Source organism: Taudactylus pleione, unplaced genomic scaffold (genome assembly GCF_031769625.1).
Source record: "Taudactylus pleione unplaced genomic scaffold, aTauple2 ptg000487l, whole genome shotgun sequence".
NCBI classification, from domain to species: Eukaryota; Metazoa; Chordata; class Amphibia; order Anura; family Myobatrachidae; genus Taudactylus; species Taudactylus pleione.
The window spans coordinates 1778755-1803460 of record NW_028284889.1 but is presented as its reverse complement, the minus strand read 5'-3'; the positions used below and the strand labels follow the sequence as shown (position 1 = coordinate 1803460).

General features: G+C 44.9%; 1 protein-coding gene across 1 annotated transcript in view; it reads right to left on the bottom strand.

Annotated features, from left to right (window-relative positions):
- Nucleotides 1-24205, bottom strand: part of REPS2 (RALBP1 associated Eps domain containing 2) — a 222393-nt gene extending 198188 nt beyond the window's left edge. The window contains exons 1-3 of the mRNA XM_088449558.1: nt 24170-24205; nt 21558-21681; nt 11272-11417 (exon numbers count right to left, since the gene is read on the bottom strand). Coding sequence (XP_088305684.1) covers nt 11272-11417; nt 21558-21681; nt 24170-24205 — 306 coding nt within the window. The remainder of the gene's footprint in view (nt 1-11271; nt 11418-21557; nt 21682-24169) is intronic.
- Between the last annotated feature and the right edge of the window lie 501 nt (nt 24206-24706).

Below are 24706 nucleotides of genomic sequence, written 5' to 3'. Positions count from 1 at the left end.
GTTTATATTTTTCATGCCACAAAAGTACCATATTTTGCTTCAATAAGATGAGGAATTTCATTCCTCTTTAGATATCTGGGAGCCGGGGCATGACTACTGTTTAGTTACTTAAGTCCAATGCCCCTGCCAATTATTATGTATCCTGTACAATTTATATATGTTTGTATTAATATATATATTTAAATATTATTTTGTTCGTATTTAGGCTGGGAGGTGATAGGGTTTAATCCTTATACAAGTGATTTTCATATCTCTGATCCTATCTTTATGTCAAGGGGGGGCGGATCTGTTTTTGATTGAATTTTTGCTCAGGCCTTGTGGGCTGGGGTCGGCCTCCACTGGCTCAGGGCCATCTAGTTTTTTGCCCGTTTTATTATTTTCAGTAGGGGGGGAGGGGGGGTTAGATATTTAGATAGACAGATTAGGTTAGTTAGTAACGGGTTAAGGGTTTAGGGGATCCAGGTATACCTAGTTTGGGATTAGGTTATACAGGGTGTGGGGTTTAAGGGTGGTTTGTTTTGGGTTTTTCTGGCGGGATAGGTATTATATATATTTGTATAATTTATGTGTGTTGGCAGGCATGGAAGGGTTTCTGTCTTTCTGCTTATTGGTCTGATGGGATATTTAGAGTGGATATATAATGTTTAGACAGTATGTCTGTTTAGATAACTTATCCTCGATAACTTCTATGCCGTGTGGGCTCAGACGGCGTCTATGGGTTCACGCGGTATCATCCGCACAAATTGAGATGGCTATGATCTATGTTTCTAATATATACCCTGATTTACACTATTTCTATCTGTATTATCTCATAGGACCAATATTTTGTGTTGTATATTTCATGCCTGCTGATATGATATTATTAGCTAAATGTATATTTTGTTTGGGTATGTTTACTAAAATCAATAAAAAAAATATAAGATTTAAAAAAAAAAATGGGCTATGGGCTACAATTCAATATGTTCCTAGTAGAACCATTGCTGCTGGGAGGGGAGCATCCATCTGTCTGAATACTTATAGATCCTGCCACCCACAGGACTCCTTGGAGTCTGTTGTAAATGATAGTCATTTTGCGGACTTTGATTTTTATTTACTCTCATCATTCTTGAAAGGATGAAAAGGTTGCTTAAAAGTAGACCTGTAATTCTGCTTCTCTGGCCAATAGCTTCTCATTTAAAATGCAGCTTTCCATTTTTCTGCCAATATAATATATTAATGCGCTTCCATCCTCTAACGGAATAGCTGTTTGTGTATGCATACTAGGCAGTACTTCATTCATTTTAGGCACTGAACTCCATTATAAGCTTCCTTATCCTGAAAAGGATTAAATTGCCTTTTGTCCATATGATTCCATTCTTTATTAATGATACTGTATAGTTAACCACTTGGTGTTTAATAAACACTCAAATTTTCCTTTGTTCATCCCCGTAAAGTGGATCTTGAAAAGTATCAGCTAGACCAGTGGTTCCCAAACTGTGCGCCGCGGCACCCTGGGGTGCCTTGGGACACTTGCAGGGGTGCCTCAGGTTGATGGTCCAGCACCAAAACAAATTATTTATGGTCAATGTAATGTAAATATGTGGAGAAACAAAAGCACAAAACTGTCCACCACCACATAACTGACCCTAAGGATGACAGGTCAGCACATCCCTGACCACATAACTGACCCAAAGGGTGACAGATCAGCACATCCCTGTCCTCACCACATAACTGACCCTAAGGATGACAGGTCAGCACATCCCTGTCCTCACCACATAACTGACCCTAAGGATGACAGGTCAGCACAATTTACTTCACTTTACTACTTCACTAAAAAAAATTCTGAATTTCTCAATAACAAACATTTGGCTTAGGGGTGCCGTGAAAACATTGCTGATACACTAGGGTGCCGTGATTCAAAAAAGTTTGGGAACCTCTGAGCTATACACATGGTTTTGTTAATTTGTTTCAGTAACACATTAACTACATCTGTATTAAATTACCTTCTATCTTCTCAATTTAATAATGAGACAAAGTCCACAATAGACACCAGGGACTCATTGGCACATTGAGGACCAAGCTGTACGTCTTTTAAGTCCATTCTTCTTTAGTTAAAAACTTATTTTGAATTGTAGCCAACAGCCATATAACAATATCTTTAATTTGTTCAGAGGGATTGGGAAACAGTTCATACACATAGGTCCAATATAATTATCTGACAGCTTTTTATCACATATTCCACATAAACAGTAATTCTTCCCTTCAGCAGGCTCTACAAGAGTACTGAAAGAGTAATGTGTAGCTAATTCTAACCATAATAAACATTCAAACAAATCATCCCTTATGCTGGCCATACACGCTGCAATTATCGGGACGATCCGCCCGATATCGGGGGATCGCCACGATAATTGTAGCGTGGGGGGGGGCAACCGAGGGTTAAATATTGCTCGGTCGGGCGTGCTGGATTGTCCAGCATGCCCGTCCGATGCGATGTTTACCCGGTAACTGTCGGCCACATTGGGCAGTGTATGCCCAGCGCGGCCGACAGACAGACATTTCCTGTGTTCCTTCCTACGGAAGGGAACAGGGAAAGGTCTCCTCCCCCGGGGGCGGAGCGCAGATGTCGGGCTATACACTGTGAGATTTCTCTCACGGTGTATGCCGCGGACATCTGCGGCTGGCAGCCGGCCAGATAAAATGTCTGTCGGTCTGACAGAAATTTTATCTTGCCGTGTATGCCCAGCATTAGATGGGACTCACATTCAGTAGTCCCAATGCTTTTTGGAAACGCTGGCGAGGGCTTAGATAGCACAGAGGTAGAGTTCCTGCTTGCAGCTTCAGTCTGCTTTTCAATCTTCCAGCAATCAGCACAGTGGCATGACTCTGAAGTGACCTCATTATCTGCCGGTGACCTTCTTGTGCATTTCTCCAAGGTGGGAGATGATGAAGTCTGCTGCAACCCACAATTTTATATTAAAATAGCAACCGTGCTACTCAAGGGAGCCACCTATTATCCAGTGCTTGCACTTTTGGAGGTGCAGCACAGGGACCATCCAGCAACGGGAACTAGTAAGTATTCCTGGATAGTAATGATTAACTTCACAAAGGAGGCTCAAAAGAAAAACATTAATACCATCATAGTGCAAAACTATGTATAATTTGTACTACATTGTAATTGTGAAACGTACATTAGACAGTATACAGAGGAAATGTCACAATCCAATATAGTTAGGATAAGGAAATTGGTTCCCCACACCTAAACATGTTTAATCAACAGCTCCATGGGCTCCATCCAATTAGGTGCGAATTGCAAGTAGCAAGTTTGTTTCTTTAAAGTCGCACACATTGCCGTGAAGTGCGCTCCAGAGAATTCTCCAATCCAATTAAAAATGCCTATTCGCACGACTCGCAGCGGAGGGGTGCGAATTGACTGCCAAATGAGATTTGCGAGAAATGCATGAAAATGTGGGGAGACTATCCTGGAACCCCCAAAATGGATAATTTTGTTAGCAGGAACGTATAGACGGCTGTTTGTGGCCATTATGAAGTTACTGTAGGTTTTGAAATGGTGTCAAATGGCAGATTTGTGTTTTTTTTAAAAATGCAAGAAAATGATAAAAAACAAACTTTTTTCGTTTAATCGCCAACTAATTAAATGAAAAATGCAAAAAAAAAGTAGGAAAAAGGGTGATTTTGGGGTACTTTCAGGGCAACTTGAAAAATGGAAAAAAATTATAAAGACAATTATTTTTCAACTAAAAAATTATCGTAATTAAGTTTGGTGCCTAAACTAACGAAAAATTTGATTTTGGGGTAATTTGAGGACATTTTTTTTACCCCCAAAAATGACATGTAATTATTGGACTAAGTAAGCTAATTAGAAACTTCCAATTTCCTAATTGGTCATTAGGGGGGGTGTCCAAGGGGTTCAGCACAATGTCCCCATGTTTTAACCTTAAAATAAAGATTTTCCTTCCCATCTCTCACCCTCAGGGAGGTGAGAGTGGAAAGTTGCGAATTCAGTCTAACTGATCTGTGCGAGTTGCTAATTGGATTGCAAAATGAATTCGCTATGCGAATTCGAAGTGAGAATCGCAACTCGCACCTCGCAGTTCGCACCTAATAGGACTGACCGCCATGTGTGCTTTTGTGACTTCCTCAGGGGTAACTTGAATCTTTTCTTGCCTATCCTCTCTACACTTATCTGTTTTGTAGATTATTATATAAATTCTCTATTACCTTCTATTCCTTATCACCTAGTAATAGGGGAGTGAATGTATTTTTTGGATTGGAATCTATGTAGGTGGTGCGGATACGCCTTGTGCAAGGGCACATGTTGTACTAACACAAATATGACTACTCTACTGCTCTGTTAGTTGATAGGGGCCCACTGGGCAGGGCCGGCTCTAGGGGTGTTCGACCTGAGTGGTCGCACGGGGGCGGCACCCATAGAGGGCGCACCCCTCCCCAACATCCCGATTTCAGCGGGACATTACTGTCCTGCTGTTCCACCCGTGGGCCGAAGTGGCCCGCGGGTGGTTAAATCAGGAAGTTGGGGACTGCCCACTGCTGCAGCTGTGCGCCGGTGCCGAACCCCGGAGACTCTGAATGGATGCTGCGCGTATGCACGCGGCATCCATTCTATGACGGGAGAGGGCTGGGGGAAGCCCAGCTAGTGATGCTACCCCCAGCCTGACGTTACTTGGAGGTGGACACGCCTCCTAATAACGTCACGTAGGGGGCGTGACCTATGGTAATTAGGCCACACCCCCATTTCCAGTTGTGCGAAGATAGGGCGCGCTGGAGGGGGCAGGCACAGGGTGCTCCGAACCCTGGAGCCGGCCCTGCCACTGGGTATTCCATCTGTATCCCAGGGAGTCAGTCCAATGCTTCCCATACATGTGGCCAGGTTCAAACAGAAATCTGTGTTAAGTGCAGCCTGCTGGCTGTGTGGGCTACAACTGAATAGCCTCGGCCACTGCATTTGCCTGCGGTTAATTACCGTGGCTTATTGAATGGCTCATAGAGTAGTATTAAGCTGTTTTCTCTATATAAATAAGCTCTTCTTTATTTTCTGCCTGTTTTGCACTTAAAAAAAATTGATGTTAAGCTCTTTTTGGCTTTGACTGGACATGCATACTACTGTACTAATGTCGTCAGGGGATGCAGGATGTCGTTTTAGATGTGAAGACAGCTGGTAACATGATTGGAGACAAGAAAAATATACGAAGCAGCAAGTGACAGTATATGGCATGAGAACAGTGGAGTGAATGCTGGCAGTATTTTGGACATAGATACACTTTATATGCAGTACACAACTGTACATTTAATAAATACCACTGGCATAGGCAACAGATGTAGAGGTAACCAAGAGACAAGAATAACATGAGGCTAAGGTGTGGGGGATGGGGGATAATGAGATCTATTAAAGTCTTGGTACTTCAGTTAATACAATTGTTCTAATAAAATTATTAGTAGTGTCCTAATAAAATTGTGGTATGTACCAAATGTTCTCCTGGTGATCTTAATGCAGTAAGTCCACAGATCATGTTATCTTATGGCTCTGCAGTGGCCGCGGTGGTGTGCTTGGAACAGCCAGATAAGTACGCTAGGACACTGCTGATGTTTAATGCAACAGTGGAGTTAGTGCGCTGCTTGCCACAGTTTTATCAGTGATATCTCCTGCGTTACATGAATGATGAATTACCCAGACACTAAATTTCTACAAAAATAGGTAAAAATCTTAATTTTCACCTACTTTTGTAGAAATTATGTGATGATGAATAGACCCCTAAGTGATATATCGGACGAATTATCGTTCCGACAAGGAGAACTTTGAGATCTGCACTGGCCATGTTCTGCCCGCAGTCGCTAGAGGACCAGTGGTACCTCTAGTAACAGGGAAGGTCTGATACGTCCCCTACACACACTAACCAGGAAGCAGCTTATCTGGCAAAGGTCCCGATAAGAAGACATGCTGCCCCTACCTCCACGGAAGTGGATAGATCTCCTTCAGTTTTTGTACCCTGACATAATCAGTTACTGTCCAACGTCATTCCCTACTATCCACATGAACATAGAGGGGGAATATAAACCTGTGGCAAGCAAAGCGAGCCACCGTGCCCGAAGTGTGGCAAACGAAGCAAGCCCGCGAGGGGACAAGTTTGGTGGACTTTATGGGCATGGAAACGCACTCCGCCCTCACTGTATGTCACTTCCAGGTACTAATACTGAAGGGGAAATATACATTATACCTGGCTTGGATTCTACAAGCTGCTAGCGGCTTGGCAAGATAGAGGAGGATGCTTGTAGGGATTCATAAAGTAGGACTCATGGTGCTGAGTATAAAGCTGGAGTTGCCGATGGGACTTAAGATAAGCTAAAGTACCTTATGCTCATTTATATATCCCCAACATAATCTGTTGGATAGTTGCAACAGCCCTCTCTGAGTATTGTATACTGTGTGGCTTGGACACATTACATCTAATGTGGACAATATACTATATACACATATTTTTTCCCATTTTTTTTTTCTCATATTTCAGCAACCTTTTTTTTTTTTTTTTTTAAACTGAGCTTTTCATAGGAGGACGCTGGTTCTTTGTTATACAAATTCTTGAATAATTAAACATTTTATAAACACATTAACTTTCATCCAATATGCTGATGATACTCAAATCTACCTTTCCACCAGTTACCTCTCCCCCTCTCTCCTCACCCGTATCTCCAACTGTCTCTCTGCTGTCTCTTCCTGGATGTCACAGCGCTTTCTTAAACTTAACATGTCTAAGACTGAGCTGATCATCTCCCCACCCTCTTCCATTACCTCACTTCCCTCAATTTCATTATCTACTGATGGCACAACTATCTCCTCTAGTCCCAAAGTGCTCTGTCATGGAGTTATCCTAGACTCCTCCCTCTCCTTTAAACCACACATTCAACACCTCTTACAGTCCTGCCATTTGCATCTCAAAAATATTTCCAGGATTAGACCCTTCCTCACTCTGGATGCTACTAAAACCCTCATCCACTCGCTGGTCATCTCCAGATTGGACTACTGTAACCTTCTCCTAGCTGGCCTCCCAGTCTCCCACCTCTCTCCACTACAATCGGTCCTCAATGCTGCTGCTCGGCTCATCTTCCTCTCCAGACGTTCTACATCTGCTTCTCCTCTCCTTCAAGCCCTACACTGATTCCCCTTCAGATGCCAATTCAAGGTTCTTACACTCCCCTACAAAGCACTCACCCAATCCTCTCCCACTTACATCTCTGACCTCATCTCTCTTCACACTTCCGCCCGTCCATTTCGCTCAACAAATGCAAGCCGCCTCTCTTTCCAAATGATTATTTCCTCCCACTCCTACCTCCAAGATTTTGCCTGCGCTGCTCCCTACCTTTGGAACTCTCTCCCTCTCACTAACAGACTCTCCACCTCTTCTCAAATCTTCAAATGGGCTCTCAAGACCCACTACTTCATCAAGGCCTTCCAGCTCTCATCCTAACCCACCTCATGCTCTTTCCTCCCTATCTACCCCATCTGTGTCATGCCTCTGTCTGCCCCTCCCCTTTTAATGTAAGCTCTCACGAGCAGGGACTTCTTCCCTCATGTGCTTCTGCTTACACTTTCTTCTACTCCTTACTCCCCACAAGGGCACCTAACACTTGGCTGCTAACTCCCTGCTGCATATTGTGAGTGTTTTATCATTGCTACTGCAGCAATGTATATAAGTTGTGTCCTTGCCCTGCACTGTAATGTACTGTAAGTTACTTGTTTCTTGTTCACTTATTAGTTTATGTACTCTGTAAGGCGCTGCGGAACATTTGTGGTGCCATAAAAATAAAGGATAATAATAATAATAATAATAATAATAATAATAATAATAATAATCCAATAATTAATAGTTTTTCTGTTTTTAAAGAGAATTTATCAGCTGTGCACAACAATTTTAAGTATGTGTTGCAATAAAGTATTTGTTAGATTTTTTTTTATGATATAATTATTGCTTAACTGATATTGTTGGCTATACAAATCTGGGAGTGGTACAATTGCACTTTTGCTTATATTAGAATAACTTGTGTTTGATTTATACTATACATTAGGAAAGGGTACCCCTGATATTTTTGTCCATTTGGCCAGCCCTTTATTTAGCAGATAAGGGATTAGTGCAGGAGTCTATACATAATATAAAGTAACAGGGAAGGGCACATGCGCGAACAGCAGTACCCAGAAGTGCCAGGAGCATTGACCGCGGGCACCAAGCGGAAAGGGGGCATGCTGCCCATAAAACCTCTGACAACGAGCAGGAATACATTCACCGTTGAGAAAGTTTTAAGGTTGGTGTTGCCTTGACATTTGTGTGGCATAATGTGTAAGGGACATTACTGTGTGGGGCATAATATGGTGTAAGGGGCATTACTGTGTGGGACAGGGCCGTAACTAGGGTGGTGCGACATGTGCCATGGCACAGGGCACCACAGGCAAGGGGGCGCTGCTTGGGCCTGCCAATTTTCTGTTTATAATCATTCTCACTTGTAGTTTCCTCTTTTATCCCCGGCATCTCCTGGCCGCCCCTATCTCCTCCCTGGCCATCTCCCCCTCTATGTGGCCACCTCCCCAAGCACCATCAGTCACATCCACTTTTATTTAACACACACATTTCAAAATATTGATCATACTGTCACCTCTCACATTGCAGTCAGACACATTACACATGGAGCTATCAGTTTTTGAATGCAGCCTTTAACACAGCCACCGATGTCCGACCCAGGTGTTACCAGCACACCTCGATTTCCCTTGCCGGTGAGTTTAGTCGCCAGCGCAGGGTACATACACGCATCTCCCCGCCGCTGATATTTGCTGCATTTACCCTACAAGCAGTGCTCTATCTATACCTTCAGTCGGTGATATACACTGCTGGCTCCAGGCTTGTGCACGACTGTTCTGATGGACAAATCTTGCTGCAGGGGCAGCTTCACCAGTGCTCTCCCACATCTAGAGCTGGTTATACTGCATAATTATGTAATCACTGCAGCCATTGTATTCACATTGTATTTGGCAGTGACACCTGGATAACAGAGGTACAACGGGATCAGTACCCCTTCATCATCATACGGGACAAATCAATTTGTCATGCTCCTTCCCCATGAGGCCACGCCCCTTTTTTAGATGCGCGGTTTACGTCCCTGTATGAAAATGGGGGGGAGACGCCAATGCTTTTTTCTGGCACAGGGCTCAAAAAAGTCTAGTTACGGCTCTGGTGTGGGGCATTATATGGTGTAAGGGGCAAAACTGTGGGGCATAATAAGGTGTAAAGGGCATAACTGTGTGATGTAACGTGAATGCGGGGCACTACTGTGCTGTGTAATGTGAAGCAGGGGCACTACTGTAGCGTACCCGCAAGGTTGTTTTAGCGGGGCACCACGTCCTGAGCGATTTAAAGAGGGCAGAATGCGCCCTGCCCCTTTTGGCGTCGCCCGCTAGAACAGCCTGCGGGTTCCATCATCACCCGCGGGAGAAAACTGCGGTGTAGCATCACCGCCAGTGAATAGATTCCTGGCGGGACAAGATAAACTTTTTTAATATAAATAACAGTTTTATTATTTTCAATGCAGATTATTCTGATTACTTTTTTATATGTCTGTTTATGGACAATCCTACTTTAAATCTGTAAAAATCAGGAGCAGCCAGGGTATATGCACAGAGCTGGATGAAGATGGGGGGGAGGGGGGATGGCACAGACGACAAATTACTCTGGGCCCCCAATCTCAGGGGGCCCCCCAATCCTTCAATGCAGAGTAGGACTGCACTAGCAGCTGTAGAGCAGGAGGGAGGTGGAGTCCAAGCAGGGGTGGAGGTACACGGCACTGTTAAATCAGTGCCTGCAGCATGGGAGAGAGGAGGGGAGAAGACCTGACTATCCAGCAGCTTGTATTGTAAGCCTGACTCAGGGAGGGGGCACTATATGTATGTATGTATGTATGTATATATGTATGTGTGACTGTATGTATATGTATGTGTGACTGTATGTGTGTGTCTATATATGTATGTGACTATGTATGTGTATATAGAGTATATGTGCCTACTGTATGTATGTATGTGTGTGTGACTATGAATATGTATGTATATATATAGATAGATAGATATATGTATGTGTATTAGTGTGTGGTTTTATGTACAGTATGTGTGGCTGTATGTATGTCTGCAAGTATTGTGAATCTATGTATGCATGTATGTTTGTATATATGTGTGTGACTGTATGTGTATAAGTGTATGACTATGTATATATGTACAGTATGTTTGCATACCCCCTCAACTATCCCAATTTTGGTGGTACAGTCCTGCTTTTCAAGTACTGTTCCCTACCCCTCCCCCCATCCCTGGGCTGCATTGTCCTGTAGAGAGTAAACGCTCTCACCTTCTGTGCGCACAAGGGAGGAAACAGCCCAGCAGTTGGAGAAGTGATATACACCCGCCCTGAGTGACATGGATTAGGGGCGTGATGTGTGGTCATGCTCCCTTTTCATGTACGCGCCAAAAGCTTGTACACAGGAACTCGATTCCTGTGGGCCAAATTTTGCTCTTTAGGGCCCCCAGCTTTAAGTGCCTTGGGCCCCCCAAATCTTTAATTCAGCTCTGCTTGTACATTATATAGTAATTGCTTTTCATGAAGGTTTGAAAAGCTTGGGCCCAACTATTCATGTAGTGTCTATCAACATTTGCCCTTATTTCTGTTTTTGTTAATCAGTCTGGTTATCTTTGCCACAAAAAAAAACCAGAGCTTAGTGTTCTATTTCTAGCACAGAATATTTTCTTGGGCCCATAAAATCCTTATTATGTTCGTTAATAGCCTTATCAGTTCTTGGCAGGATCAACAATAAAACATTATCTGAATTACCCTCACAGATAACTTCTACTTTTCTACTTACTATGTACCTGCTCTGCAATTCTAGTATAAACAAGCATTATGCAGTCAAACTTTGTCAAAGCAGTCAACACTTATATCCACTCCCCTTCCCAGTAATAGCTGTACTTGCAGCAAGTACTAAAATCCACGGCTGGTTTCTCAAATGTGCCAGAATCACTAGCACAGGTAGGGAATGCCACTCATGGAACACAGCTGTATCTATTTCTCAACTAAAACAACAATAACAACACCGGTCAGAAGACAACAAGACAACATGAAATCAATTTTTGCAACTGTGATTGTCAAGCAACAATATTTTCTTACTCCAGTTTTTCGTTAATCAAGTAACATAAATGTAACCCAGTGGGGAACTCCTGCATCTCCTTACCTTACTGTCCCCTGCACCAAGGCAACGTTGATGCCCTCTCTCATTGGCTGTAGGTACGGATAGCGGTGTATCTTTGTTCTGTGATTGGATTCCATGTTTTACATGTTTGTCACTTTTCATAGAAAAGAAGCAAGCAAGTGGTAATTCTATACAGGAAAGCAAGAAAAAAGTTTGTGAGCATAGGTACTCTTCAGACTACAACATTCATAAATTATTTACCTTTTCATTACTTATTTAATTACAGAAAACCAACATCATGCCATGGCAACCTATCCAGAGTTCGAATTCAAACTCTCACCTATGTAATATTGATATGAACGTCACATATATAATACATATGTATGAAAGTATTGTTTGACAACTTCTTCCTATAGGGAAGAAATTAACAGACTTAAACATTTCTATTAACCATTCAAGTTACGATTTGTTTAAAAAATGTAATTAGAAACTGTTCTTTTTTATTTAATTAAATCTAGAACAGGGATAGGTAATCCTTGGCACTAGTACCAGAAAGTAGCACACAAGGATGTTTTGAGTGGCTCCTGTGGGGTCAGTCCCTCTCCTACTAAGCACTCTGTGATACTCCTCTCCTGCTCCCAGGCGCACCAAGAGGCAGGGGAAGCGGGTACTAATTATTCGTCCCGGGCCTGTGCCCAGGTCAGTTGCTGAGGGTGCAGTGTCTGACTGAGCCACAGCAGAGAGCGCCCTGTGCACATTGTGACGGGCCCACTGACAGTTCTCTCACCGACTAGAGGATACTACATAGACCCCTATCAAGCAGCTGACAGCATTGTTAGGTAGGAAGTGCCTGAACTCGCACCCCCATTTATACCTACTACAGCACTTTCTAATGGAAAAATGGTCAGGAGAGAGAGGAGACTGCTGCTGCTCAGCGGCAGCAGCCTCTTCCCCCTGCTCAGCTCACACTGCTCTGTGCTGGGTTGTGGAGGTTCTGGGGAGAATTCCCTGGACCCTCCACTGCCCAGCACACAGCAGCTGCAGTCTCGTCTCTCCTTTTACATGATGTGCCCACTGGTGTTACGAGGTGGATCTAGGCACAACTCTACAAACTGAAGAACCAATGTGTCGCCTACATATCCAGTGAAGCCTGGGCCTCTGGTGGGTGAACTCTGCCACAGTTGGTCCTGTGGAATGACTGTACAAAATCCTGAATCATGTCTACACTTCTGGATTACAAATTATCAACATAACCTGACTAAACCATCTTCAGAAAAGGAATCGCAGGAAAACCACTGACATTTTTTAGTACCCATCTATTTATTACTATTATCAATGTTTCTATATGATGTACCTATAGTGGCACACTGGAAGTTATTTTTGACTTGTAATGTTGAATGTCTGGCACCCAAAGAGAAAAAATGTTGCCTACCCTGGTCTAGAACATCTATTTGAAAACTCATTTAGCAATTTTTTTTTAAATTACGGTAAGTAATTTTTATTGATTTTCAGAGAGAAAATAAATAAATCAAACAATAAAAGTGAAAAAGAAAAAAAAAAAGAATATACAAATAACAAATCAGTTGATGTCATATTACAATGGATTAAAAATGCCTAGCATATAACCATTATTTATAACAATAATCATACATATACATTGAGAACACTTCACTGTAAATATGCAGGAACAAACATGTTACAAATAAAGAAATAGACATACTAACAAGTGGTTGTGTATAGTTATTTCCCCCCAAAGGGCTGCTACATATCAGACCTAGATGTAGAATTATTGACAGATTGCAACTCATGTGAAGTCTGAACAAAGGTGGAGTTAAGCCATTTGGCCCATATGCGGTCAAATTTAGATTCAGCATTTCTAGCCATATAAGTATATTTCTCATGCGCAATTGTGGTGGAAACTAGGGACACCCAATCATAATACTCCAGCCCCGTCGATGCCATCCAGAAGCGGGCAATACAAACTTTGACCAGCATACAGACATTCAGTACATATTGACGAGTGTGTCTGTCAAGCAAGTGTTCGTCTATAATTCCAAGCGTGCAAACAATAGGAGTAAGAACAGCCCGTGGGACTCCTGTAGAGGAGATTACTCTGAGTATTTTTTCTCAAAATGACATAATTCTAGGGCATTCCCAGAGCATAGTGCGGTCAAGCCATAGGGCAGCCTATTTCGGAGAAGTAAAGAATTTAGTTTCCCCGTCACCAATGACTCTTAGCTTGGATGGAAATACTGTAGCATTGCATATGGAAGATTTGAGTCTCGCAGGTGTCTCTTAATTGGCATAAATTGAGCACTCTCCTTTTGCACATCAATAGAAAAGTCAGGAAATACTGAAACCCGGCAGCCATTCCTCTCCATAGGGCCTTTGATGCGAAGAAGCCTAAGAACTGTGTCGCGCCTTGATAATGCAAAAATTTGGCTATAAAAGTGCGGGGAGGTGCTCCAGGCGGAGGTGCTCTAGTAGGGATGCGGTGAGCCCTTTCCACCGCAAAATGAGTAGTAAAAGCATCGCTACCATAGACCTCCAGAAGCCATTTTTCTATAAATTCTTCAGGGTTGGCCCCCTCCTCCTTCGGTAAACCCACGAAACGGAAATTGTTGCGGCATAATCTTCCCTCCATATCAGACAACTTGCGTTGCACGGCCGCCATCTGAGAATCCAATGTAGTAACTCGTACTTTAAGCGGGGAGAACAAGTCCTCCAAGGTGGAGATGCGTGTCTCAGCCTCTCCAACCCTCTCATGGACATGCTGTAAATCTTGATTAATAATGGACAAATCAGATTGTACAGAGCCAATTTGATCAGCCAGACGCTTCTCACTGGTAGTTACAGCATCCAACACCTGTTGTAGGAGCCTGTGAAGGGACAGGAAGCGGCAGAGGACAGAGCCGCGCGGTGGAGAGGAGGAAGCGGGAGACGGCTCAGATTGTTTCCACAGTGGCTGTACACCTTTCCACAGCAGTCAGGTATAGTGGGCACCGCAGGACAGAGGGCAGGATAGTGAATCCGGATATTGCGGCTGGAGAGCTCAGCAAGGTACCAGCTACTACATGTCTGCCATGGCCACGCCCCACTCATTTAGCTATTTAATTAAATAAATACACATATGGGGTGATTAGGACGGGTTGGGTATGGGTAGCCGGCAGTCAGGATCCCGGCGATCAGAATCTCGACGCCGGGATCCCGACAGGGTTAACATACCAACACTTGTTGGTCAGTATGCTAACCCTCCCCCTCTCCTCTCTGCCTGGTGCCTAACCCTAACCCCCCCTAGTGCCTGAATCTAACCTCCCCCTCCCTGCACCCTAAACCTAACCCTCCTCTTAGTGCCTAACCCTCCCTCTAGTGTCTAACCCTAACCCTGCACCTTAACCCTAACACTCCCCTTAACCCACGATACTTATCTTTGGGATGCCGACGGTCGGTATGCTGGAGCCAGAATCCCGACTGCATCCTGTTTAGGACCACCCAGGCTCTTGTGTTGTTATCCCATCACTTTTATAATCATGGATCTTCCTGTAGCAATTGACCGCCCCCCCTCCCCGAAGCATGGAAGTGGACCTGGCCCACCCAATATTTATGAGCATGCTTTCTTTCCCAATCCACAGTGAGCACCTGAGAGGCCTGCAACATACTTATGAGAATGATCATTTACTGTTTGTAATTTGCAGAGTTTATGTACAGTTTGTTGTAACTAGTATAAACTAGAGTTGTGTGCCGACACCCGTGTTTTGGTTTTGGTTCTGGTTTTGAAAAACCACCCTCATGTGTTTTGGTTTTGGTTTTCTGTATTTTTATTTTATTTTTACATTTATAAAAACAGCTAAACTCACATAATCTGGGACTTTTTTGTTCCTACAGTATTATTAACCTCAATAACATCAATTTCCAATAATTTCCAGTCAATTTTGACCATCTCACAGCTCACAATATTTTTCACCAACATAGGCCAAAGGAGCAGCGGCACAAACACACGGCAGTTATTTCTGTTTACAAATTAGTAATGTATTAGCAATAACCAATCGAACCAACCTCACAAGTACTTTCAATAGTAATCAATATAACACAGAAATTTACTAAAAATTGTCGGTGGAATATCCTTGCTCAAAACAAGTAGTCGTAGTTAACAAGCAGCAAACAAAAAACCCTAAAACATGTGTAAATAGCAACAGCAGACATGAATGCCCCTTACACAAGTGCACATGCCCCCAAAACATGCCTATTCTCAGTACCCACTCTGTATTTCCCTCCTGGGGCGCTGGGCCACTGATGGCTGACACTCTTTGCCCATGTAAAGCCCCGATCAATCAGCCTTTTTGTTGAGCAATTCCCTAAAATCTCCCCAACCATAAAAACAGTGCTCCGTACCTGCGGGTCAGAAACAGTGCAGGTCGTATACAGTGCAGGGTACATTGCGGGTCGGATACAGTGCAGGGCAGATACAATGCAGATCAGATACAGTGTGGATTGGATGCAGTGGAGGTCGGATACGGGGACTGATTCAGACCCGCTCACGAGCGCTGAGCGCTCGCAAGCGGGTCGATGGTGCCCTCGCATGCGCGAGACGCGAATAACGATGGGTTAGCCGTCGTTATGGGTCTCGCACCAAAGGGGACATGCTGTTGATGGTGAGTGACAGCACGCCCCCTTTGGTGGGCGTGCCGGGGGTGTGGCTGCCAGACGGAGGCGTTCCATGGGAACGCCTACCGTCTGGGTCCGGCCCCACTGACATCACTAGTGATGTCAGTGGGAGTGATTTTGGCTCTGATAGAGCCAAAATCACTCCAGGGCTTTCGGTCACCGAGACCCTACCGCAGGGTCTCGTCGCAAGCCCGATGGTCGCGATGGTCTTGACCATCGCGACATCATCATGGACGCTCCCATAGCTGTGGGTGGTAACCCACAGCTATGCAAGCGTCCAAAAGGCCGCTAGCAAAAAAAAAAAACCACGCCCTGATTCAGAGCTGGCGCTCGTTCAGAGCGTCCGGCTCTGAATCAGGCCCACAGTGTGGGATAGAGTGTGGTTTGGAAACAGTGCAGGTCGGATACAGTGTGAGTTGGATACAGTGCGGGATATAGTGTGGGTTGGATACAGTGTGAGTCGGTTACAGGGCCAGATTCAGAGCCGCTCGTAAGCAGCCACTCGTTCGCTATAAGCGGTGTTCGCACAACTGCGCATGCATATGGGTCTTAATGCGAATGCGCAAACCAGTCATTGCGGTTGGAAATCGAGCGCTCGCAAAACAGCGAGGGGCTTCTAATTTGATTGACAGAATGTACCGTTTGTGGGTGGTGGAAGGTGCTTGAAAATGGGGGAGTGGAGATCCGAACGCAGGCGTGCCTAACGGTAAAAAGGGCGTTTAATGGGAGTGCATAATTAGTAAAAGGAGCATCATCGACCACGTCACTTGGTTGTCTTTTAGCCTGAACTGCTCGCAGTGATTGCGGTAGGAAAAACCTACCACAAGCACTGCGAGCAGTTCAGATGCCTTTCGATGTACCCGATTAATCAAATAAATACCGGAGATGACGTGTGATGCGAACGGCAAAGGGGCGTCTTTACAAAATAGCGAGTGCATTTTTCGTTCGCTCGCTCGCTCAGACATAGAGGCGTCAACAAACCGCAATGAGCGAGCGCTCAATTTAAATAGCCGGCCCCTTTTTTGGAACGACCGTCCGGAAATAGCGTCCGGCTCTGAATCAGGCCCACAGTGTGGTTCGGATACAGTGCAGTTTACAGTGTGCATTGGATACAGTGTGGGGTACAGTGTGAGTCGGTTACAGTGCGGATCGGATACAGTGCAGTTTATAGTGCAGGTCGGATACAGTGTGGGTTGGATACAGTTCGGGTTGGATACAGTGCGTGATACATTGTGGGTTGGATACAGTGCAGGTCGGATATAGGCCCTGATTCAGAGCCGCTCGTAAGCGGCCGCTCGTTCGTTCTGACCGATGTTCGCACATCTGCGCATGCGTACGGATTTTAATACGCATGCGCGAACCAGTCAGTGCGGCCGAAAATCGTTTGTTCGCTATATAGCGAATGCCTGCTATTTTGAGTGACAGAAGGAGGCGTATGTGGGTGGTAACAGGGGAAGGTGCTTGGAAACGGGGGTCTGGAATTCGAACGCAGGCGTGCTTAAAAGGTCAAAACGGGCGTTTTAAGGGAGTGCATAATTAATACAGCAGCGTCATTGACCACGTCACTTGGTTTTTTTTTACTCAGAACTGCTCGCAAAATAGCGGTTGAAAAAACCAGCCACAAGAATAGCGAGCAGTTCATACGCTGTTCGATGTACTCGATTAATCTAATAAATAGCGTACATGACGTATGGTGCGAGCGGCAAGGGGGCGTATTTTTCAAAATTACAACCGCAAGTTTTGCTCGCTCGTTCAGACTTAGAGGCGTGAACAGACTGCAATTAGCGAACGGTTCATTTGAATAGCCACCCCTTGTTTTAGAACGAACGACCGCAAATAGCGAGCGGCTCTGAATGAGGGCCATAGTGTTTGATACAGTGCGGGATACAGTGAGGGTTGGATACAGTGCGGTTGTGACAGAGTGGGTCTCTCCCACATTCTGAGGTAAGGGTTAAACTCCCTGTAGCCAGGGAGAACCACACCATACCCTTACCTCAATTAAGACCAGCTAAGGTATAAAAACCTGGTAAGTTTAGCTAGTCAGTGGTAATGTGAGGGAGAGGTTGCACTTTTTAGCAGCTCTCTCTATGCTGGACAAGCTGAACCATGACTGTGCTGGGAATGCTCTGCTTGTTTGAACTGCTGTCTCATATAAGCTCTATTATTGTTTCTGAACTGTGCTTGCCTTATGTACAGAGCCATTAAACTGGCTCTACCTTTATAAGCCTGGAATGAAAAGCTTACTTGTTAGCATCATCTCAGTCTCTCATTGGTCGTCTGACATTCGACAGCATTATAGAATGTGGGTTGGATACTGTGCAGGTCGGATACAGGGTGGGTTGAATACAGTGCAGGTTACAGTGCAAGTCGGATACAATGTGGGTTGGATATACCAATAGTACACTTACTGTGACAGTGGTGTCGGCAGCGTGGAGGGCGGCAGTGCGGGGGTGCTGGCAGTGTCCTCAGTGTAGGGTGCTGGCAGTATCGGCAGAGCAGGAGTGCCACAGGTATCCTCAGTGTGGGGGTGCTGGCGGTGTCAGCAGTGCAGGTGTGCTGACTGTTTCCTCAGTACGTGGGGCGGTAGTGCAGAGGTGCTGGCAGTGTTCTCAGTGCAGGGTGCCAGGGTGTCGGCAGAGCGGAGGTGCCAGTGGTGTCCTCAGTGCGGGGGTGGTGTCAGCAGTGCAGGGGTGCCAGCTGTGTCCTCCGTGTGGGGGTGCTGGCTGTGTCCCCAGAGCAGGGTGACGGCAAATCGGGTACCAGCGGTGTCCTCAGTGCGGGGGTGCTGGTGGTGTCGGCAGTGCGGGGGTGCCGGCGGTGTCCTCAGTGCAGGGCTGTTGGCAGTGTGGGGGTGCTGACGGTGTTCTCAGTGCGGGGGGCAGCAGTGCAGGGCGCCGGCGGTGTCGACAGCGCAGTGTGTAGGCATTTGGGGGGCAGTGGTGTCAGTGCGGTGATCCTTCTTTTTCCTGTGCCCATTGAAGTCTATAGGCAAGCGTTTATTGGCTGAGAGCTGTGACAGACGGCTCTTTCAGCCAATCAGCGATAAGTCCATTGAATTCAATGGGACTTTGAAAATGGCCGCTTAATGCAAAACCTCGAGATCCGACAGCAGGATCTCGAGGTTTTGCCACAAATAAGGATCCGGGGCGGGCGGAGAGATCCGAACTGTGTCTCGGATCCATGAAGTTCGGGTGGGCTTGCTTCTCTGAGAACCAGGCCCGCTCATCTCTAGTATAAACCCCTCTGAAATGTGCACACATATTGTATTTTCATACCAATTCCCTTATGGAATCATATATTGCAGTGAAACAAAGCACTGGAGAAGTGGAAAACAAATTTTCCCAAAACAACTACTAGTAACAGGATGTGACAAGTTGCTCTATAGTACAGATGACTCTCTCTTACTTTATATATCCACTAGCTGGAGTACCCGGCATTGCCCGGGATTTCAAGAATGTTTGTTTACACATCATCCTCCAACAAACCTCTCCTTAGGCAGGCCTCATGAAAAGTGTGACAAACTTCCCCATCCACAGTCCTAAGGTCTTTGAAGGAAGTAGGACTTGTAACGGTGCAAAGCAAACTTCGGAGACAGAAGCATTCAAAATTTGTCGGATGTACAGGGTAAACACGGCCAAGAGCTTCTGTTGCTCTAATACCAGGATGACCATCTACAGCGACTCCCTGTTTTCTGCGCATAAAAAGAAGCATTCCATGTGTAATATTTTGACAGCTCACAGTACAGCAGGGTCCTTGCAAAGTCATCATTTTGACACAGTTCGAAGAAGAAAGAAGTCAATGTTGTTGCATAATTTGGTATAGTCAGAGAGCTGAAAATGCTGGGAAAGCCTGCTAAAGCTCTCTTCGATAATAAACATTAAGATCATGACAAAACATGACAACACAAAACGCTCGCTCCGAGGCCCTAACCATATGCCGTGAGGCCCCACAATGAGCGCACAGCAAAAATTGTGTTTTTTAATTAATTAAAAATTAACAGTAATTCATTTCTATTTAAAATTTTTTTAGTTACCTCGGCAGTGTTTTAATACGCTCGTATGTAAAATTTCACAATCTTGGCTTGTAAACTGTAGATTTGTATAGAAAGACAGAAGGACAAATTTTCGCTTTTATGTAGAAGATTGTGTTCATACAGCTCTTCTCTCTGTTTCTTCTCCTTGAACTCACTTCCTGCAATTCTCTTAAGTCTCCTGTTTATTTTTCATCCTCTTGGGCCTGTCTTTTGTACTATGGCGGCTATACAAGTGCCAGCATGCTATATCAGTCCTGGGCGATATTAGTGAATGCCAAACAAGATTAACATTTTAATCATGGTACCCAATGACCAATTGTACCAGGAGGAGCACAATTTAGTCAGCATTCAGCCAGTTCTCTCTAGGTACAAGGGCCCAAATATTATTTCAACAAGAGGACCGGGCTCTCACTTTTTAATTGTTGCTTAATGTTAAGTCAATTGGCAAATTTTAGTTTAATACAGTGGTTCCCAAACCTCAAGTTTTCCCAAGAGGTCATGCTTTGAGGATTTGTGTCTGTGGAAACAGGTAGCATAATTACTGACCCAGCAAAATAGATGAACTCACCTGTGCATGAAAAATGAAGAGTTAAGAGCCCCTGATTTAATACATAGGATTGTTTATATCCCAGCAGGGGGCTCCAAATTCTTAAATATGGTTTGAGACCTTGTGGTTTTCTCTCATGTACCTGTAAAACATAGGCGACTTTATAATGGGTGCAAGGTGTGCAGTGCACATGGGCCCCTGGGTCCAGGTGGGCGCACACTCTGCACCCATAGTTAACAATATACTTACCTCTCCGCAGATTCCGAAGTGCTACTCCGCAGCGCCGGACCGGCGCTGCAGAGCAGCAAACACTAACTGGGAAAATGGCTGCGGCCAGTTCCCCAGTGATCTGTGCATGCGCAGAAAAGATGTCCCCAGGAAAGTAGTCGCGGGCGCCATTTTCCCTGGGACCCGCGCATGCGCAGTAGATTCTGGCATGAAGCCTACAAAACGAGTCTCAGCTCTTGCAAACCCAAGTGGACTTCTTGCTCTAATAGTGCAGGAAGTCCACTACTGACATCATGAGTGATGTCAGTAGGGCCGGCCACATATACGGCAGGCGTTCCTAAGGGAACGCCTGCGTTTGTGCAGCCACTCCCCCTCCCCGCTTACAAAATGGGGCGAGCTGTCAATCAACATCGACAGCCGCCCTATATTGTAGCGAGACCCGTTGCAAGACGGGTCTCGCGCATGCGCAGAGGGGGACCATCGACCCGCTTGCGAGCACTCTGCGCTTGCGAGCGGGTCTGAATCAGACCCTCTGACCTTTCTTACTATATTCCGTTGTGATACTTACCGTTGACAGCTATATCTGCCTTTGCTATAGCAATTAATCATAGTTTTCTCTGTCTAATCTCATAGCCAACCCACACACTCCATATACGTCTGTTTAGTTCCTGCCTTAGGATTCCGTTCTTCCCAGTTACTAATCAGTGATCCCCTGCTGATGATTACAGTTCCAAAAAGGTGAAAAAGAAAAATAACAAGTTCTTTATATTTTGTCTATCTATAATCAGTTCCTATATTATTAAAATCTTACACATTAACACTTGCTTGTTATTGCATACTATATAGGTATCTCACCACACTTGATGCTTTCCAAGTGCACTGGGAGGTCAGCTTGTGCTGCAGCAATTAATTTCATAGCAATAAAGAACTGAGCTGGACCGAAGTAACCCACATGTTTCGCACCACACAGTTCTGTGATCTAGGAGGAATATAAATCAGAAACACACATGAAAACCAACAAGGATTCATTCTGTTTTACTGTATTTTAACTTCATATATATTCCGCACAATAACTTTATTTTGTATGATATTACATAAACAGTAATTGTTAGAAAACCAAGAGATTATATTTAGCTATCGACACAGTATAAACAATATATCCATGTGAATCTATATAATTTTATTCAACTACCAAACAAATGAATAACGTGTCCACCTATTGATCACTGCTGAGCGTCACAGGCATGGGAATGATAATGGTGCAATGCAACAATCGGAAACAGTAAGGTCAGGATTTATCAGGCTGAATGATGCTCTTCATCGCTCAGGCATAGATTATGCTTTGTTCAGCGTGCTTAGGTATATTTTTATTTTTCTTACATGAGATGGAGATTGTTTATGCTGTAGAGGTTTTTGTAGTTTAATTGATGCATAACAGTGGACCTGATTCAGAGCCGCTCGTAAGCGGACGCTCGTTCGTTCCGAGCAATGTTCGCACATCTGCGCATGCGTATGGGTTGTAATACGCATGCGCGAACCAGTCAGTGCGGTCGGAATTCGTGTGCTCGCAAAATAGCGAATGCCTGCTAATTTGAGTGACAGAGTGAGGCGTTTGTGGGTGGTAACAGGGGAAGGTGCTTGAAAACGGGGAGTGGAGATCCGAACGCAGGCGTGCCAAACGGTCAAAACGGACGTTTTAAGGGTGTGCATAATTAACAAAGCAGCGTCATCGACCACGTCACTTGGTTGTCTTTTAGCCTGAACTGCTCGCATGATTGCAGTAGGAAAATGCTACCACAAGAATAGCGAGCAGTTCATACGCCGTTCGATGTACTCGATTAATCTAATAAATAGCGGAGATGACGTATGATGCGAGCGACCAAGGGGCGTCTTTACAAAATAGCGAGCGCATGTTTCGTTCGCTCATTCAGACATAGAGGCGTCAACAGACCGCAAAGAACGAGCGCTCAATTTAAATAGCCAGCCCCTTTTTCTGAACGAGCGTCCGCAAATAGCGTCCGGCTCTGAATCAGGCCCAGTATTTGTTGTGCATGAAATATATGATTTACAACATGGACACAACTCTGCATCAGAACCAGTGTACAGATCTATAAATGTAAGAAAAAAAGTACATACATGTGACACTAGCATGATTAAAGCTTGAAGGATAGATGCAAGGCATGGCAGTAAATTCAATACTCACCGTAAATTAAGACAGTAAAATGTTAAATCCAGCTTGTGTACAAATGGACATTGATTTCAAGTATTTTTTTTTTAATTAAAATCCATTTACAGATTTTATGAAAGTCTGAAACAAAACAACACATCATTCCCACCAAATCATAAGTTTTATTTTGATTTTACACAATACAAGATTGATGGCCACTGTTGGTTGTAGTAAAAGTTGTTTTTTGTATCTACAGTATGTACAATTTTTACAGACTGAGGTCCTGATTCAGCAAGGATCGCAGTTGCTTATAAGCATGCAATCGGCCGATTGCTGCGTACTGCGCATGTGTATGCATCACAGTGCGCGTGCGCGAACTGGCCACTGCGATCGGGACTGCGCCTGCAGAGGCTACGCAGACCCATCTCAAGAGTGATTGACAGAAGTGCCGTTTGTGGGTGGTAACGGGGTAGGGGGGTCGGCCAAACGCAGGCGTGCCAGTGCGTTGGGTCGGTGTTGCAGGGGCGTACATAAATTAGCCACTGCGATACCAGACACAGCCTGAGGCCTCATAGCTTCCGCTGAAGTTAGCAATTCCTGAGTGAGGTCTGACCTGCCTTAACTGTGCGTATGGGTCCGATAATACTCGATGTTACAGATTGTTTTGCTATGTTGCCAAAGTATACGGATGTGAGTAAGGGAAAGTGGGTGTCCTTATGTTAGGCTGTGCACACAATGTGAATGCTAACATTGTATTGTATTAGCAACTGCGTTGCGTGCGTATAGGCAGAATAGGATCCATACTGAATCAGGCCCTCCCATCGCTCCCTGATGAAGCTGATTGGCAAAACTGGACTTGTCCCTGTCTTTTAGTATCCTTACATCTGCTCAGTATGGGTCACACGATACCATTCAACTGATTGTGGTGTCAGTATATGGACATGATGTACTAAAGTGAAAAATACGGTAAACCCCCCGAAAATGCAGTTTTCAGGGGTTTACCACATTTCCCATATGTATTAAGCATCGGAATGCTACATCCTAGTGGGGAATGCCATCTTCAGGTAGCGTTACCCAATAGAAGCCTATGGGCTTCTTTTCAGGACGCCCCCTGAGAGGGATCCAGTTAGATCTTTCCATCTCCCCACTGGCGCGTGCTTACTTTTGCACATGCGCAAAGGTCGCCAGAGGGACTTCTGGGTGTTAAACCTGGAAGTCCCTCTGTCCGAGGGTATCGCAAAGGACAGCTCTTTACGGGAGAGCTCTCCTTTGCGCTTTAAATCGCAAATGAAGTACATACCGCGGTAATAAACTCGATAAGAGGGATGTACCACATCGTGGATGCGATGCTTAGTACATCCCGCCCCAATGTCTTGTTATGTCATTTCAATAAAGTATATTGCATTACATATTTTTCCTCCTTTACTTGAGGGGATTTGAAAATAATAGTTGTATGGAAGTCTGGGGCTGATTCAGGCCTGCTCGCAAGCGCTATGCGCTCGCAAGCGGGTCAGCATGCGCATGCGCGAGACCCGGCCAGCGACGGGTGCTCCGTCGATACGGGTCTCGCACCAAAATGGAGCGGCTGTTGATTGTGATTGACAGCTCGCCCCGTTTTGGAGGCGGGCAGGGGGTTTGGCTACACAAACATTACCGAAGGAACGCCTGACACCAGTGATGTCAGTGGTGAGCTTCCTGCTCTATTTAGAGCAGGAAGCTCACTGGGGCTTGCGGGGACGAGACCCTACCACAAAGGGTCTCGTCGCAAGCCCCGATGGTCGCGACCATCACCTGGCCGCTCGCAAATGCTGTAGGTGGTCACCCACAGCTTAGCAAG